At 41.4% G+C, this 14,922-nt stretch overlaps 1 protein-coding gene across 7 annotated transcripts in view; it reads left to right on the top strand.

Moving 5' to 3' along the window:
- The window catches only part of eepd1 (endonuclease/exonuclease/phosphatase family domain containing 1), a 153,417-nt gene that overhangs the window by 47,759 nt on the left and 90,736 nt on the right, over positions 1-14,922 (top strand). For all 7 annotated transcript variants that reach the window (XM_043719188.2, XM_043719195.2, XM_043719187.2 and 4 more), the window contains one exon: positions 2,399-3,972. In XM_043719188.2, the coding sequence (XP_043575123.2) occupies positions 3,107-3,972 (866 nt within the window). In that variant the 5' untranslated portion in view covers positions 2,399-3,106. The remainder of the gene's footprint in view (positions 1-2,398; positions 3,973-14,922) is intronic.

Genomic DNA, 14,922 nt, shown 5'->3' with positions numbered 1-14,922 from the left:
AGTCAGGCTTGAGCTGATAAATGGCATGTAATTTTCAAGCCATTCAAGTGTCAGGTGGTACCTATCTCCAACAAGAGAAAATCAAATGTGCAATTTCAACTGTTCAGAAAGAGAAGGTCAGCAGATGCAAGGGAAGGCAATGATTTCGAAGTTCCTCTCCAAACTGCATGCCATCGTGCCTTGGAATTATATTGCCATTTCTTCACTATCATGGCAAAGCTGCTGAAACTTCCTTAATAGCAGTATGGGCATACTGGCACCAGATGTACTGAAGATGTTCAAGAAGCTAGCTCATCATCACCTCTTTAAGGATAAAGTAGCGTGGCAATATTGCTGCTTGTGCCAGTCGCACCCCCCATCCCATCCCATCCCATCCCCCATCCCATCCCATCCCATCCCACGAAATAATTTTAAAAAGCATTGGAGTAAGTGATGATGTTACACCTTAAAGTTGTCTGAATAGTGATAGCTATGGGGAATTGTTCGTTGATCGACGAGTTAAGATCCTATTTTGTGTTTTGTTTGGTTCAGCACCCATGCTAAGTACCTTCTTATTTGATGTTACCCTGTTTTGCATTGTTCCGTTCACTATTGGTCAGTTAATGAAGCCTTTTGCATGATTTTGTTCTGAACCATTTCATGGCAGTATGATGTCAGGCTGAGACCCAGTTAATGCTGTTTGAAGCAGTCTGTGTTACCTCTGGTCACTGACCCTTCGTATGGCTTCTCCCACCCCCCAAACTGACCCTTCTACCCATCAGTGAAACCTCGGCTCTCTGACTCTGACTCTGTTGCTCACCACTTCCCTCTCCCGAACGCTCGCTATGCTGGGACCCCAGAGTGATGACAGCAGTGAGGCTGTCCATGCTTCTGCACCATAGAGACCTGCACTTACACAGTCCCAAAGCTCTGATACTGACCATTCGTGGAAGGTCAGAGGCCCAGATCTGGTCTGATCTAAAGCTAGAGCTGTGAGGTTGTGACAGGTCTAAAACATGCTGAAGGACTGAGCAGCAATAATCCCTGATCTTGTGTCCCCAGGTTGTCATGTAGCTGTTGCTGCTGCCTCACTCACAGTGACAGTTCTGAGCAGGACATGGCAAGTGACAAAGTCAAGATGTGGGAGGTTGGACAAGATGAATAGGTGAGAGAGTGAGCCTTGGAGCAGCAGAGGCTGCAGTTTGGATGGTCAGTAAGATAAAAGGCTACAGAATCATAGAATCACACGGCATGGAAACAGGTCCTTTGTTCCAACCAGTCTGACTCTGTTCCCAAACTAAACTAGTCCCACTTTCCTGCATTTGGCCCATATCTCTCCAAACCTTTCCTATTCATGAAATTATCCAAATGTCTTTCAAACTTTGTAACTGTACCTGCATCCATCACTTTCTCTGGCAGTTCATTCCACACACAACCACTTTCTGTAAAAAAAAAAAACGGTTTGCCCCTCAGGTCCTTTTTAAATCTTCTTCCTCTCACCTTAAAATATGCCCCGTACTTTTGAACTCTCCCACCTGAGGGAAAAGCCTGTTGTCGTTCTTTTTTTTTCTATGCCCCTCATGATTTTATAGACTTCAATAAGGTTACTGCTGTACCTCCTCCGCTTCAGTGAAAAAGGTCCTAGTCTTTCCAGTGTATTTTTATATCTCAAACCCTCCGTTCTTACCAACATCCTGGTAAATCTTTTCTGAACTCTCTCCAGTTTAATAATATCCTTCCTATAACTGGCTGACCAGAAGTGCACACAGTACTCCAGGAGAAGACTCACCACTATATATTTTAAAATGTACTTTGTTTCAGTGTTTGTTATTTACCAAATCAAAATGTAAAAGTGTAAAATTACTTCAGCTTACCAAGGATAACATTTTAACTTTTTTTCTGTGGAGGTAGATCCGACTGACCTGAACTCCAGTTTTAACACTGGTTATAATATAAAAACATAATTTACTTAGGTTGTTTCACTTAAATTTACGGTTTTCAGGAATGCAACTGCAACTTTAAGTGTTTGTTGTTCTTTATTTTTCAACTGTACTTTATATTGCTGAATAAATTTTGGCAAATGCTTCATTTCTCTCACTTGTAAGATTATCAAAGATTGGCGATGTGGCATTTCAACCAGTAAATGCATGATGATAGGTATTTGCAAATTTCACTAAAAATACTCATTGTTAGTGATCTGAACTCAAACATTTATTAATTGCAATTAAAGTTATTGTGATATAGAGAGAGTTATGAGAATGGGGAGGTTTGAAGCAGGCTGTTTCAGGTCTGTGATTCTTCACATGAAAGTAACTTCAATGCGCTTGGTCCCATTTTAGCTGAGATTAAGTTTCATTAGGTCTGAATCTGCACATGCTGTAGCTGCAGGACATTAACTGGCTCCTGTCTGTTTTTACAGATGCCAGGAAGCTGCTCAGCTCCCCCAACATACCAGCTAAGTTTGAATGAAAACAGCAATTACAGTTCATCTTGGAAAGTGAAGGAAGGCATGGTTTGAATGGCTGTCACTGGGTGAGGATTTAAGAAACATCAACGGCTAAGGAATTCATAGAACGTTGCAGAAACTCTGTCTTAACAGCAAAGCTCCTGTTGTTTGGTTGTGAAAATCTGCACTCTGTAACCAGATCTGATACCATGTGACTGGCCCTGGAGCTATTATGATTTGTCAACTAGAGGCACCGAGCTCCACCTACTTGAAATGATGGGCATTTATGAGCGAGGCTAATACTGCACAGTGATTTGACAGCAGAGCTGGCACAGTGCCTGCTTTACATCTCTGGATCAGCAGCCTAACGCAATAAGGATATAAGCAGCTTATTGAGAAACAAACACGCTGCTGTGGAGGAAGTGGAATTTGAAAGAGAGTGCATTAACTGTCTTGAGGAGTCCTATGTGCACTGTGTGGTTAGCTTGGAACTGATCGTGCTGCTTGGGGTAACTACAGGACAAAAGTATTTTCTTGTTTGTAGTAGTATCACGAGTAGACGCAGACAAATGTGACCGTTGAGTCTCAAAGCCCTGCATGAGAGCGGCTATTAATTGCACAGAGAGAGAGAGAGAGTGTGAATGACTTTTATTTCCGAATTTTGGTGCTCATGTTTGATTAATGATGGGAGGAAACCTAGGCTGCCACCGTTCAATCCCCAAAGATCCATTGGAGATAGGCCAGAATCGCAAGTTCAGTGCAGCATGTAACTTCAGCAATATCCTGGTGAATCAGGAGCGACTCAACATCAATACAGCCACTGAAGAGGAGCTTATGACCCTCCCAGGGGTTAACCGGATGGTGGCCCAGAACATTGTGGAGTACCGGGAGTGTATTGGCGGGTTTAAAAAAGTTGAGGATTTGGCACTGGTGAGTGGTATTGGTGCTGCCAGGCTGGAGCAGGTTAAGCTGGAGATCTGCGTGACCAACAGTAAAAGCATTGGCTCGGCTCAGCATTCACCCAGCTCCACGCGGAAGGATCCCTACTCTGAAACACTCTCCTCTGCCAGTAGGATCAATGTTAACACTGCTACAGTGGCCCAGTTGATGAACCTGCAGGGGATCAGTGACAGGATTGCACAAGGTATTGTGAGTTACCGGAAAGAGTGTGGACCATTCGAAACAGTTGATGACCTGCTGAAAGTAACATCTGTCAGCTCCTCGCTCTTAAATGCGGTCCGGCCTCGCATTATCGCAGAATGTTCACGGCCCACGTCCACCCACACGGCCAATGGTGGTATTGATTTCACAGCTAAGCCTCGGCCTAGCCCCACTTCGCTCAGCCTGCAGAGTGAGGACCTGGACCTTCCTCCTGGTGGGCCAACTCAGATCATTTCAACCCGGCCAAATGTGGAGGGTTTTAGCGGACTAAGAGATGGTGAGCCTGTCCTAAGGGTGGCCACTTGGAATCTGCAGGACTGCTCCATCGAAAAGGCCAATAACCCTGGGGTGAGAGAGGTGGTGTGCATGAGCCTTCTGGAGAATAGGTGAGCTTTGATTTCATGGTCTTTTCTATTTGGTTTTCAAAGACTCCATGCATGGTCCTCTCCTCCAATATTTTGAGATGTCTTGCTTGTGTTTGTTTTCTTAGACGCTTAAAAACCATTTGGCTTGTCTAAGGCTTGTGGTTTTAATGAGCTTATTTTCCATTGGCAGCCTTCCAGGAAATTTTTTTTGTATATTTCATTCATTGCATTTCTGAAATGGTGCAGTTCAATGTACAGTAATATACAATTGGTTGAGTCACCAAATCACCACGCATTAGGCTGGGCTGTAGATTGCAGTTGCTCGGCTATTTGCTTGCAATTAAAAAGAACGTTGAAAACTGACATTGCCCATTTTTGTATTTTCTCTTAGTTGAATGTGAATATGTGAACTTGGTTCAACAGTAGGGGCTATGAGGAAGATTTAACTTTTGATAAAGCAAACTTGAACTGAATTCCTCTCTTCCTCACTCGCCCTCAGCTGAATCGAAAGGGGGTGGCTGTCCTTGTTCTGCCTTCCTTCTGGTGGGTATGATGTCTTCAGAGTGTGAGCTCCCATTTCGGAATTCACTTGGACTCTCAACCCAGCCAGTTTTTAGCTAAAGGATTTTCCGGGCACATTGTGGAGTCCGAAATGGACACCATTCCTTGCGTATGTCCTCAGTCTGGATCAGTGGTACAAAGTCCAGAGCAAGAGTAAACCATTCACCCTTGTGAATCTGTTCTGCCTTTCATTAGGTCACACTTAGCTTCCTCATAACTTTATCCACCCATTTTTCTTTCATAATCCTTAATAACTTTAGATCTTCTCAATTTCAGTGTTGAAAATGGAAATTGAGCCAGCCTCAGTGAGGCAGTTCTGGAGATCTAGGTATCCTCTCCCCTTTGTGAAGAAATACTTCCTACATCAGTCCAGATTAGCATAACTCTAATTTCAAGATTGTGCCATCCATAGTTTCCCCTGAGTTGATACTGTTGGACTGCCTCTTTAACCAGTTACATTGCACTGAGTGTAGGTAGCCCTGGAGTGCTGTTAGGAAAGGATTTTTGACCCAGTGATAATGAAGGAATGGTGAAGCAGTTCTAATTCAGGATGGTATATGACTTAGTGGGGAACTTACATGATAATGACACCACCCCCCCACCCCAACCATCACCACCAATCTGTTGCCTTATTTTCCTTCTTTTGATGTCATGAATTTAGCAAGTGCTGTAGAAAGACCCTTGGTGAGTTACTATTTATAAATGGTGCACACTGCTGCCACTGTGCATCCGTGGTGTAGCATGATGGATGGGGTGATTAAGTGGGCCTCTCTCTTTGTCTTGCACGCTGTCAAATGTCTTGAGTTTGGTGCAGCCATACCTCAAGGCAAGTGCACCATCACGCTCCTGACTTGTGCCTTGCAATTGGTGGACAGCCTTTGGGAAGAGAAGAGTTGCATTACTCGCTGCAGGATTCCGAGCTTTTGCCCTGCTTTTGTAGCCACAGTATTTGTATGCCTATTCCAACTCAACTTCCGATCAATGTTAACTCACAGGAGGTTGACTGTGGGGAATTGCCATTAAGAGAGTCCGATTACACAGTGGTAGTATTCCTACCTCTGCCCGAAGCTCCAGGTTCAAAGCTCCAGGTTCAAAGGACCTTTACGGCAGCAAGGTGGCTCAGTGGTTAGCACTGCTGCCTCAAAGCACCAGGGACCTTGGTTTGATTCCACTCTTTGTGTGGAGTTTGCACATTCTCCCCTGAGTCTGTGTGGGAATCCTCTGGTGCTCTAGTTTCCTCCAACAGTTTAGTATGGCCAGGTGGATTGGCCATACTAAACTGCCCCAAGTGTCCAGGAATTATAATTAGAATCCCTAGAGTGTGGAGACAGACCCTTTGGCCTAACAACTCTACACCGACCTTCCGAAGAGTAATCCACCCAGACCCATTCCCCTACCCTTTATTTACCCTGACTAATGCACCTAGCCTAAACATCCCCGAACACTATGGGCAATTTAGCATGGCCAATTCTCCCAGCCTGCACATCTTTGGACTGTGGGAGGAAACCGGAACATCCGGAGGAAACCCACACAGATACAGGGAGAATGTGCAAACTCCACACAGACAGTTGCCTGAGGCTGGAATCGAACCCAAGTCCCTGGTGCTGTGAGGCAGCAATGCTAACCACTGAGGGACTGTGCTGCCTAGGCAGACTAGGTGGATTAGCTGAGGAAAATGCAGGTTACAGGGATAGGGTAGTGGGTTGGGTCTGGGTGGGCTTCTCTTTGGATGGTCAGTGTGGACCTGGTGAGCTGAAAGGCCTGCTTCCACACAGTAGGGATTCTATGATACCTTTGAACATAAAAGATATATTTGTAATGTGGCCAAGCGTGTTGATTATCAGTCTGTAAAACCTTCCAGTTTGCCTGTTGGCGGGTGGTAAGAGTGGAAAAGCTTCCTAGTCAGCTGTCCTGCAGTAAATGACCATAAACCACTGCTGTACTTTGCCCATGAGCAACAGACCGATCCAATGGAAGTCTATACCTGAACTCTCAGATGAGAGAAAAGGTAGATGAAAGAGAATTAAATATTGAGGAGAGATGGTTAGATTCTCTTTTGTTAGAAATGGTTCTTGCCCCCTGGAACTTGTGTGGCATGAATATTCCTTGCCCAGGCAAGAATTTGTTTCAGTATTAGTATGGAAGGATATGAGCTGCTTCAGCACCTGAGGAGCTGTGAATGGTGCTGAACGTTGTGCAATCATCAGCAAACATCCCCACTTCTGACCTTGTGATGGAGGGAATGTCATTATGAAAGAACTGAATATGGTTAGGCCTGGGGCAGCAACCTCAGGAACTCTTGAAGTATTGTCCCTGATTGAGATTAACTTCCATCAGGACAATGATCCTGCTCTGTACTAAGTACGATTCCCAGTAGTAGAGAAATACCCCTCAATTCCCATTGACTCCAATTCTGATAGGAATCCTAAATGCCACACTTAGACAAATACAGCTATAGTGTTGAGGGTAATCACTCTGATCTCACCTCTAGGGTTCAGCTTTTTTTTGTCTGGATCAAGGTTGTAATGAGTCCAGGAGTGGAGTAGCATTGGCAGAACCAATCTGCATCAGTGAGCAGGCTACTGCTGGATAATTCTCACTTGATAGCATTGGCAGTGACACCTTGCATTATTGTGTTGGTGAGAGGACTGATGGGTAATTAGCCAATTGGATTTATGCTGCTGCTTCTGTACAGGACGTACCTCGGCTTTGCTCCCTCTATTCTACTCTGCCTCTGTTGTTTTAGCCTGCATCTAATCCTGCATTGTAGCTTTACCAATTTGACACCTAATTTTAGGTTTGCCTGTTGGAACATCCTTTTGCAATTTTCATTAAACCGAGTTGGTCCCTTGGTTTGAGGGCTATGCTGGTTCATCCTGTTATAGATTTGTTTTATTATTCATTTCATAGGATATGGGCATCACTGGTTAAGCCGATATTTATTGCCATCCCTAACTGCCCAGGGTCAACTTTATTGCTGTGGATTTGGAGTCACATGTACACCAGACCAGATGAGATTGGCAGATTTCCTTCCCTAAAGGGCATTAATGAATCAGATGGATTTTATTTAACATAGTTACCATTAGGCAAGCTTTTGGTTTGTCCCTTAGCTTTTTAATAGTGCTCAAATTTCAGCGTTGAGCACAGTGGGATTTGAATCAATGTCCCTTCAGGTTCAGAAATATTAGTCCAGTGACTTTACAACCACGCCACTGCTTCTCCACTATGTTTGGTGTTCCTTCTAAGCTGTGCAGGTGTATGGCTGCACAGCCATTGAGTTCTGATCCCACAGGGAATAAATCTGCTGTGCCTGACTAGCAATCTCTTTAAGATGTCACAACTAAAAACTGTGCAGGAACCCTAATGGGACCATACAGCTCAACAAACAGGTCATGTACACCAGAAAAGCAACATACTGCACAAACAGGCCATGTACACAAAGAGTAATTAGCTGATCATTGATCATCAGTCCTGTGGGATTAACTTGCCCTCATTAGGATTTGAACATTAGGTCCCTTGGCAATGCTATATATAGTCCAGGAGGAAAATTATCGAGACATTAAACATGATATTAGGTGGGAGATTAAAAACTGTAAGGCTAGTTATCAAGACCTATTCACTGGAATGGTGAATGGGATTTCTGTTTTTCTATTGGCACACGTAAGCACTGCACCAGGTAGGATATCATAGAATCCCTACAGTATGAGAGCCGGTCATTCAGCCCATTGAGTCCACACCAACTCTTTGAAGAGCATCCTATCCACACCCACTCCCCTACCCTATCCCTGTAAGCCTGCATCCCATGGCCTAACCATGTAACCTGCACATCTTTGGACTGTGGGAGGAAACCAAAGCCCCCAGAGGAAACCAATGCAGACATGAGTGGAAATGTGCAAACTCCACCCAGTCACCTGAGGGTGGAATTGAACCCAGGTCCCTGCGCTGTGAGCCACCATGCCGCCTATGATCTGGTAGACAGTTAATGGTGGGAGTATGGGACAGGGCATTGGAGGCTGGAGGCCATACAATGAACTACTTGAGCAGAATTGACAGCCCACTGAAAATGGATGGATCGTAAATGTGAGATGATTTTGCATGTTCATTGAAAGGTGCAAGTTAATGCAACTCATGATGTTTTGGCTTTGAAGATGAATGACAGGACCAATACCTTATGAAAAATGCTGCAATATAAACTTTATTTATGCTTGCAACGTATCAGTCATGTGTGCATAAACACAATGGAGCTGCTATGTTGGGATTTTTTTGAAGGGATTGGGAGAGAGGGGAGCTGCATTAGCATGACAAGTCCTGCATGCTTTTGTTAGTGTGTAAGTCATTTCTCAGTTCAGAGGTTGTAAAGAAAATTATATGAAGGCATAAATTATACAACAAATGTTATCTCTGTCAGTGCTTGTATGACTTCGTTTACTCACCCCACAAAACAGCAGCGTCACCTTAGCTGCAACTGTCAATCTCCTTTTTAAAAAATAAATGTGTATTTAGTTATTTATTTTCAGTTCACTTCAGGGGGCTGAATGAGCCTTAATCTAAACCAGAATCTTTCTGACCCTGAAGTTTAATGCCCAGTGACATGAAAGTGATATTTAAACAGACTTGTGCTTGAGGTTTAATTGTCAAGAAACTAGCTTCCTAATGGTACTCTGCTGAAGCAACTGAAGGGAGTCCGGCCACTTAGACCATTTCAAACTAGTTGCCTGCTTTGAGGGGTGTGGCAGACACTGCTGCCAAATCTGATGCTCACATTTGAATGATTTTAACTTGGATCATCACATACCAATTATCCATCACACCTGACTAGCTTGTTTAATGCAAATTCTCCTTCCTTCATCAATACGGTTCCCTTTTATATAGCACAAAGTACATGCCCATGTTGTTGTGTCCTGACTTGTTTTGTCATGTGTAATGGGAGGGCAACTGCAAAGTTAAGCTTGCCAGTTTCTTTAAGGCAGCTATTTGAAAGCTGGTTTAATACAGAAACCCTGTTGTTCCTGCAGGGTTGCCCCACTGGCTGAGGTGTGGAGCTTGACTGCTTAGATGAAAATCAAAAAGCAACTTAAGCATTAGTAGTGTTCAGTTCTGAAGAAGGTTCACTGGATTTGAAATGTTAACTCTGTTTTCTCCCCACAGATGCTGCCAGACATACTGAGTTTCTCCAGCAATTTCTGTTGTTTCAGATTTCCAGCATCTGCAGTTCTTTGTTTTATTTAAGCATAAATATATCCGGTAAGATAGTGAATTACAAAGAGAATGCATTTAAATTGATGTAGTGAAAATCAGGAGGTGACCATGAAGAGGAGTCTAAAAAGGCTAATGACTAGTTGAAGCAGGCTGGAATGTAGAGTGGAGGAACTTCAGCTCTGTAGAGTCACTGTCAGATCCCCTCTTAAGTGTAGCCTCCCTTTTGGTGCATTAACCAATATTAGCCTTGGAAGGTGTCCTGTATAGATTTATTTCATCTAAAGGTTAGCAGAGTTTACATTATGAGTTAAATTAAGACAAGAAGTTATGTAAACTCCTTTTGAGGATAAAAATAAATTTAGTCTGATTGAGGTGCTTAAAATGTAAAAAGGACTTGTTAGGATAAACATGAAAATAACTAGTTCATCTGATGTGGAAATCCAGGAAAAAGGAACGTCTAAAAATTAGAGCTAGGCCACTCTGAAGAGAAATTGGGAAACACTTTTGTGTCTTAGAAAGTCTAATAGCAACTTGACACATTATTCCTCAAAAGGGAGTGTGATGATAAGTCAGTTGCAGCATTTGAATGAATTTTGTTCACTAAATGGTTTAAATTATATAGAGACCAAAGGTGCCTTTTGAAGATTTGGTGCAAATTAGCAATAATCTAGCTGAATGACAGAGCAGGCGTAAGGAGGTAAATGACTGACTCCTGTTCCTGTTTGTGTGAAAAAAAAGATTGTGCAGACTGAGAAAGTGCCTCGAAGACCAGCAGCTTCTTGCTGAAGACTACTCCCCTCCACAACCCTTTTAGGCTGTGCATAAATCTGTATGTTGAACTGCCATTACATAATGGTTTAACCAAAAGTGGAAACTGTCTGAAGTTTAACCGCGGGTGTAATTTCACTTTCAGCAACAGAAAGGTTTTCATTGTTCCAGTGTAATGGAGGTTGCCAGATGACGATGTTTTTCCCAGCCTGTTTCACAATGTTGGCACTAAATCTGGTTAAAGTGAACTGTTTGCTGAGAGGTCTTTGACAACAGGGAAAAGTTGGCAGATCTGAACAGTTCACAACACAACGTTCTGCCCTAAATGTTGGGCTGGAGTATGGTGAAAATAGTAGTGTGTTTTGTGGAGTGAAGTCTGGAGCTCATTAGTTTAATGAAGTGCAGCAAGTATGAATCGATCTTGACTCCTGCACAAGCTTGTGCTGTTGATATTCATTTTTTATGAAGTTTAAAAAGTTTGTAATGTAGAGTATTACAAAGTTGATTCTTCTGTTCACATTGTCTGCTCCTTGCTGCTTGTGGTATCTACTGTGTGAAAATTGGCTGCCACGTTTCCCCATCAGAAAAGTCAATGCACTTCAAAAACATTTCATTGCCAGGAGATCCCAAGTTGATACACAGTCAATGTGAAAGGTTATTATTGCAGGCCTCTTCTTTCTAATGACTGTTCCACTAAAAAACCTAATTGTGACAGAAATGTGATGTGTTAGAAGTAATGGTATTCAGATCCTTTTTGACAAGTAAAGTAACTTCAGAAACTGAACAGCAGGTGAGAAATTGTGGTTTGTTACTAAGTGTCAAAAATACTTGAGTCTTTATGTGGGGGTCTCTTCTTGCATGTATGTACAAGGGTCATATCACCTCAAGATAGAATCATTTTCAAGTTGTTGCAGGACCTAATAGATTTTGCAACGTTTCTTGTGTCAGTGCCAATCAACCACTTAATCTGTGTCCATGTACCCAACAATTGTGCACAAATGGAATGAGCAAATCAGAAATGACTGAATCCAAGAGCATTGTATACAGCACATTGCAGCAAATGTATTACTAAGTTGAAAATTGACCATTAAGCCAATGGCATGTAGAATTGGATTCAGATTGGCAGGCTCGAGTTTTTTGTGTCCCACTCCAGGACAGAAGTACATAATCTATTCTAGCACTTCACTACACAACTGTGACTTGGTTATTGTGAAAAGTCATTACATATTGGAATCTGTGTTCATTTTTATTTCTCATTGACATTTAAAAATTGGGAGCTTTTTTTTTGGTAGTGGTGTGTTAAACAAAGTAGACCAGTGTTAGCCGGTATATAGGGTTTCAAATGGAATTTTCCCAGACAAGCATTTTACAAATCATTTCCATTCAGCTGGTTTTAGAATATGAAATATGTTACATATGGGAACAACATATTTTAATTGAGTCAACTTTATTGTGTTACACATGTTCTGGAAATTCTGTTGATCCAACTACAGGTTAAGGGAAGAGTTTGTCCATTCAACTTAATGTAGTTAATGACCAGTGAACCATATTTATCTGATGCTTCAACGTGGGACTCCAAGCTGGTTTTGTGATGTACTTTTCCCTAGTTCAGCCAACAATTTTACATGCAGTACGAAGTGAAGTTGATATCTGTGTGGAAAAAAAAATCTCAATTGAAAATTAAATAAAGTCTGTCTGTGGCTAATTTGTTCTGTCATGGGAGAAACTATCAGTGAATATGTGCAAACGAGCTCTACCATTGTTGTCAATCCAGTCTAGCTCCATGCGGTCTGCAGCATTGGATCCTAGTTTGGAATCCCACTTTAATGTTTCATGCCCAAAGTTAAGACATTAAATTTAATGTGTTTCATTCCTGATTAAAGATGACCTGAAGAGAAACTTGCTCTTCTCCAATATCAATTTGTCTGATTTAAAAATTTGAAAAGGTGTTTCATTATCTACGTTTTTTCAAGATGAACTGAGAATGAAAAGCTCCTAGAATTAATTTATAACACTGTAGTACTTGTGGGTAATCTGGCTTTGTTAATTACTGTTCAGGAAGCTTACATTTGCTATTTCTTTTCCCTGTTAAAATGCCCAGAAAATATTATGCTTCAACTCCGTTAACTAAAGGGAATAAGTAAAGGGGCAATGAGGTGATTTTGTTTATTTAACAAGAGCTTTCGTTGGATGGGAGGGTAATTTGTGGAGTCACTTGAATGAAATGAATAAAGAGGGAGTTACGCTCTGTTCAAGGTGGGTGCCATGGGATTTTTCTGCCTCTGTTGGGATTACTGATCTTTTGGAGCCTAATAATCACAATTTATAATACATCATGATATCATGGATTTTGTGTGAATTCAGTATAATTTAATTGTATACTCATTCAGATATGTGTATTCTCTTTTTAAATTTAAAGGCACCCCTTAAAATTGTCACACAACACCAGGTTATAGTCCAACAGGTTTAATTGGAAGCACACTAGCTTTCGGAGCAACGCTCCTTCATCTGGTGATAGCGGAGAGCTCGATCGTAACACAGAATTTATAGCAAAAACCTAGTGTGATGTAACTGAAATTATATATTGAAAAATTGATTGTTAAGCCTTTCATCTATTAGAATACAGTGATAGTTTCACTTCTTTCATATGTAAATCACAAAACCTTTTTTAAAAAAGAATGCAACTTTAAAACAAAAGGTTTTGTGATTTACACATGAAAGAAGTGAAACTATCACTGTATTCTAACAGATGAAAGGCTTAACAGACAATCAATTTTTCAGCAGTGACTTTGAGAAATCTGGACAAAATTACTCATGATTTCTTTGAATCCTGAGTTTGAACATTTCCTTTGGATCCTGACCCAGTTAACTGCGCATATGTAGTTTTATTTTAACATCAGTTTAGCTAGTAAAACTTTTATGATGATGCAATAGAACATCTCCTCTCTCCCAGAGCATTGGAAACATTTAGAGTTGCTGGGAGGGAAGTCCTGAGCTGTGATTTCCTTTTCACTTAGAGTAGTTACTTAACAGATGAAGTGAATACAGATTCAAATATTTAAAATAAAAAACAATTGTCATCCTCGCTGGTGCTAACTTGCAATGGGTTTTCTACAGTGACCAATTATCCTCTGAAGCTATGATCACTTGATGATTCATTGTGGTTATCCTAGGTTACTATATGTCAAAGAATAATTTGCTGATTTAGAAAATCATAGTGATGTATGGGTGTGTCTCCTCTTCACAATTGTACCATAACCGTTTGTCCAGATGGAAGGGAGGAGATGATTTTAAATTCTCTATTGCAGGCTTTTGTGCTTGATCTCTCTTTCAGATGGTCTGCTGTTTGTTATTGTAAGAAGTTTTTTTTTAGTAACCAATTGTAACTTTTTCACAAAGGAGTTGTGAATGTACATGGAACAAATTCTTAAAAAGTGGCACTTATTCATCGCAGGTTAATGATCGAATTGTGCATAGCATGCAAATTAAAATGTAAATAGATGATTGCTGACTATGTCATGGCCTGCCATTCTACTTTTTTGTTCAGAATTCACATGCACAACATGGCACATACTACTCAGCAGAACTTTCAAAACGTGCAAACCTTGGCAAGGGCTGCAATTGCATGGATAACAGCTTAAATTCACGTCTCTTGTCCAACTTATCAATCAAACTTGGCCATGTTTTTCTGTTTTTTTTCTGAGTCACTGGGATTAAAATTTCTATCCAGTAAAACTGAGGTGTACTTTCAGCTCTTACATTGTACTGACTGAAGAATCATTCTATCTCTGTTTATTTGAGCTCACCTATGGCAATGCGGACCCCTACCTTTTTGAAGCAAACTAGGAATGGTGAAGCCAACCAAATCCATAACTTGTGACTGAATAGAGAATGAAATACATTATTGGAAAATGCAAGTCAATTTCTTTCATTAAAGCACAATGCTGCTTTTTAAAAATCATATCAAGGTCAAAACATTAACGCCGTTTTCCTTTCCACAGATGCTGCCAAAACTCCTGAGTTTCTCTAGCATTCTGTGTTTGAGTCAAATACCTTATCCAGACTTGAGCCAAGGTGTAAACAGTTGATTGAAATTGTTTGAAAACCCTGCAGTGTCTTTTTCTTAGATGTGTATGGATGAAGTAAGTACTGATTTGAACTGTAAGTAAGTTTAGTAGACCAAACTCAGCAAGTTGGTGCGCTATAAGCAAACGCTGCAATTGCATTTCATGTCTATGGGACAGGAGCGTGGTCAGCATCTTGAATGAATGCCTGTGCTAAATATGGACAGTGTTAAGTGGTGGTGTCTGTTTGTGTGGTGTCAAATTTGACCATGTGGACCCATATTATTTTTTTGTCAAATTGGCATGGGGGCTTCTTCAGTTCCATTTGAAATTTTCCTTCCATGTCACGCAGGTATTTGAGACTGATCGCTTTGCTTGT

The sequence above is a fragment of the Chiloscyllium plagiosum genome, unplaced genomic scaffold (genome assembly GCF_037043375.1).
Source record: "Chiloscyllium plagiosum isolate Xiang-an unplaced genomic scaffold, Cpla_swu_hap1 HiC_scaffold_34, whole genome shotgun sequence".
Lineage (NCBI taxonomy): Eukaryota > Metazoa > Chordata > Chondrichthyes > Orectolobiformes > Hemiscylliidae > Chiloscyllium > Chiloscyllium plagiosum.
The sequence above is the reverse complement of the archived record's forward strand: the minus strand, read 5'-3'. Positions and strand labels throughout refer to the sequence as shown.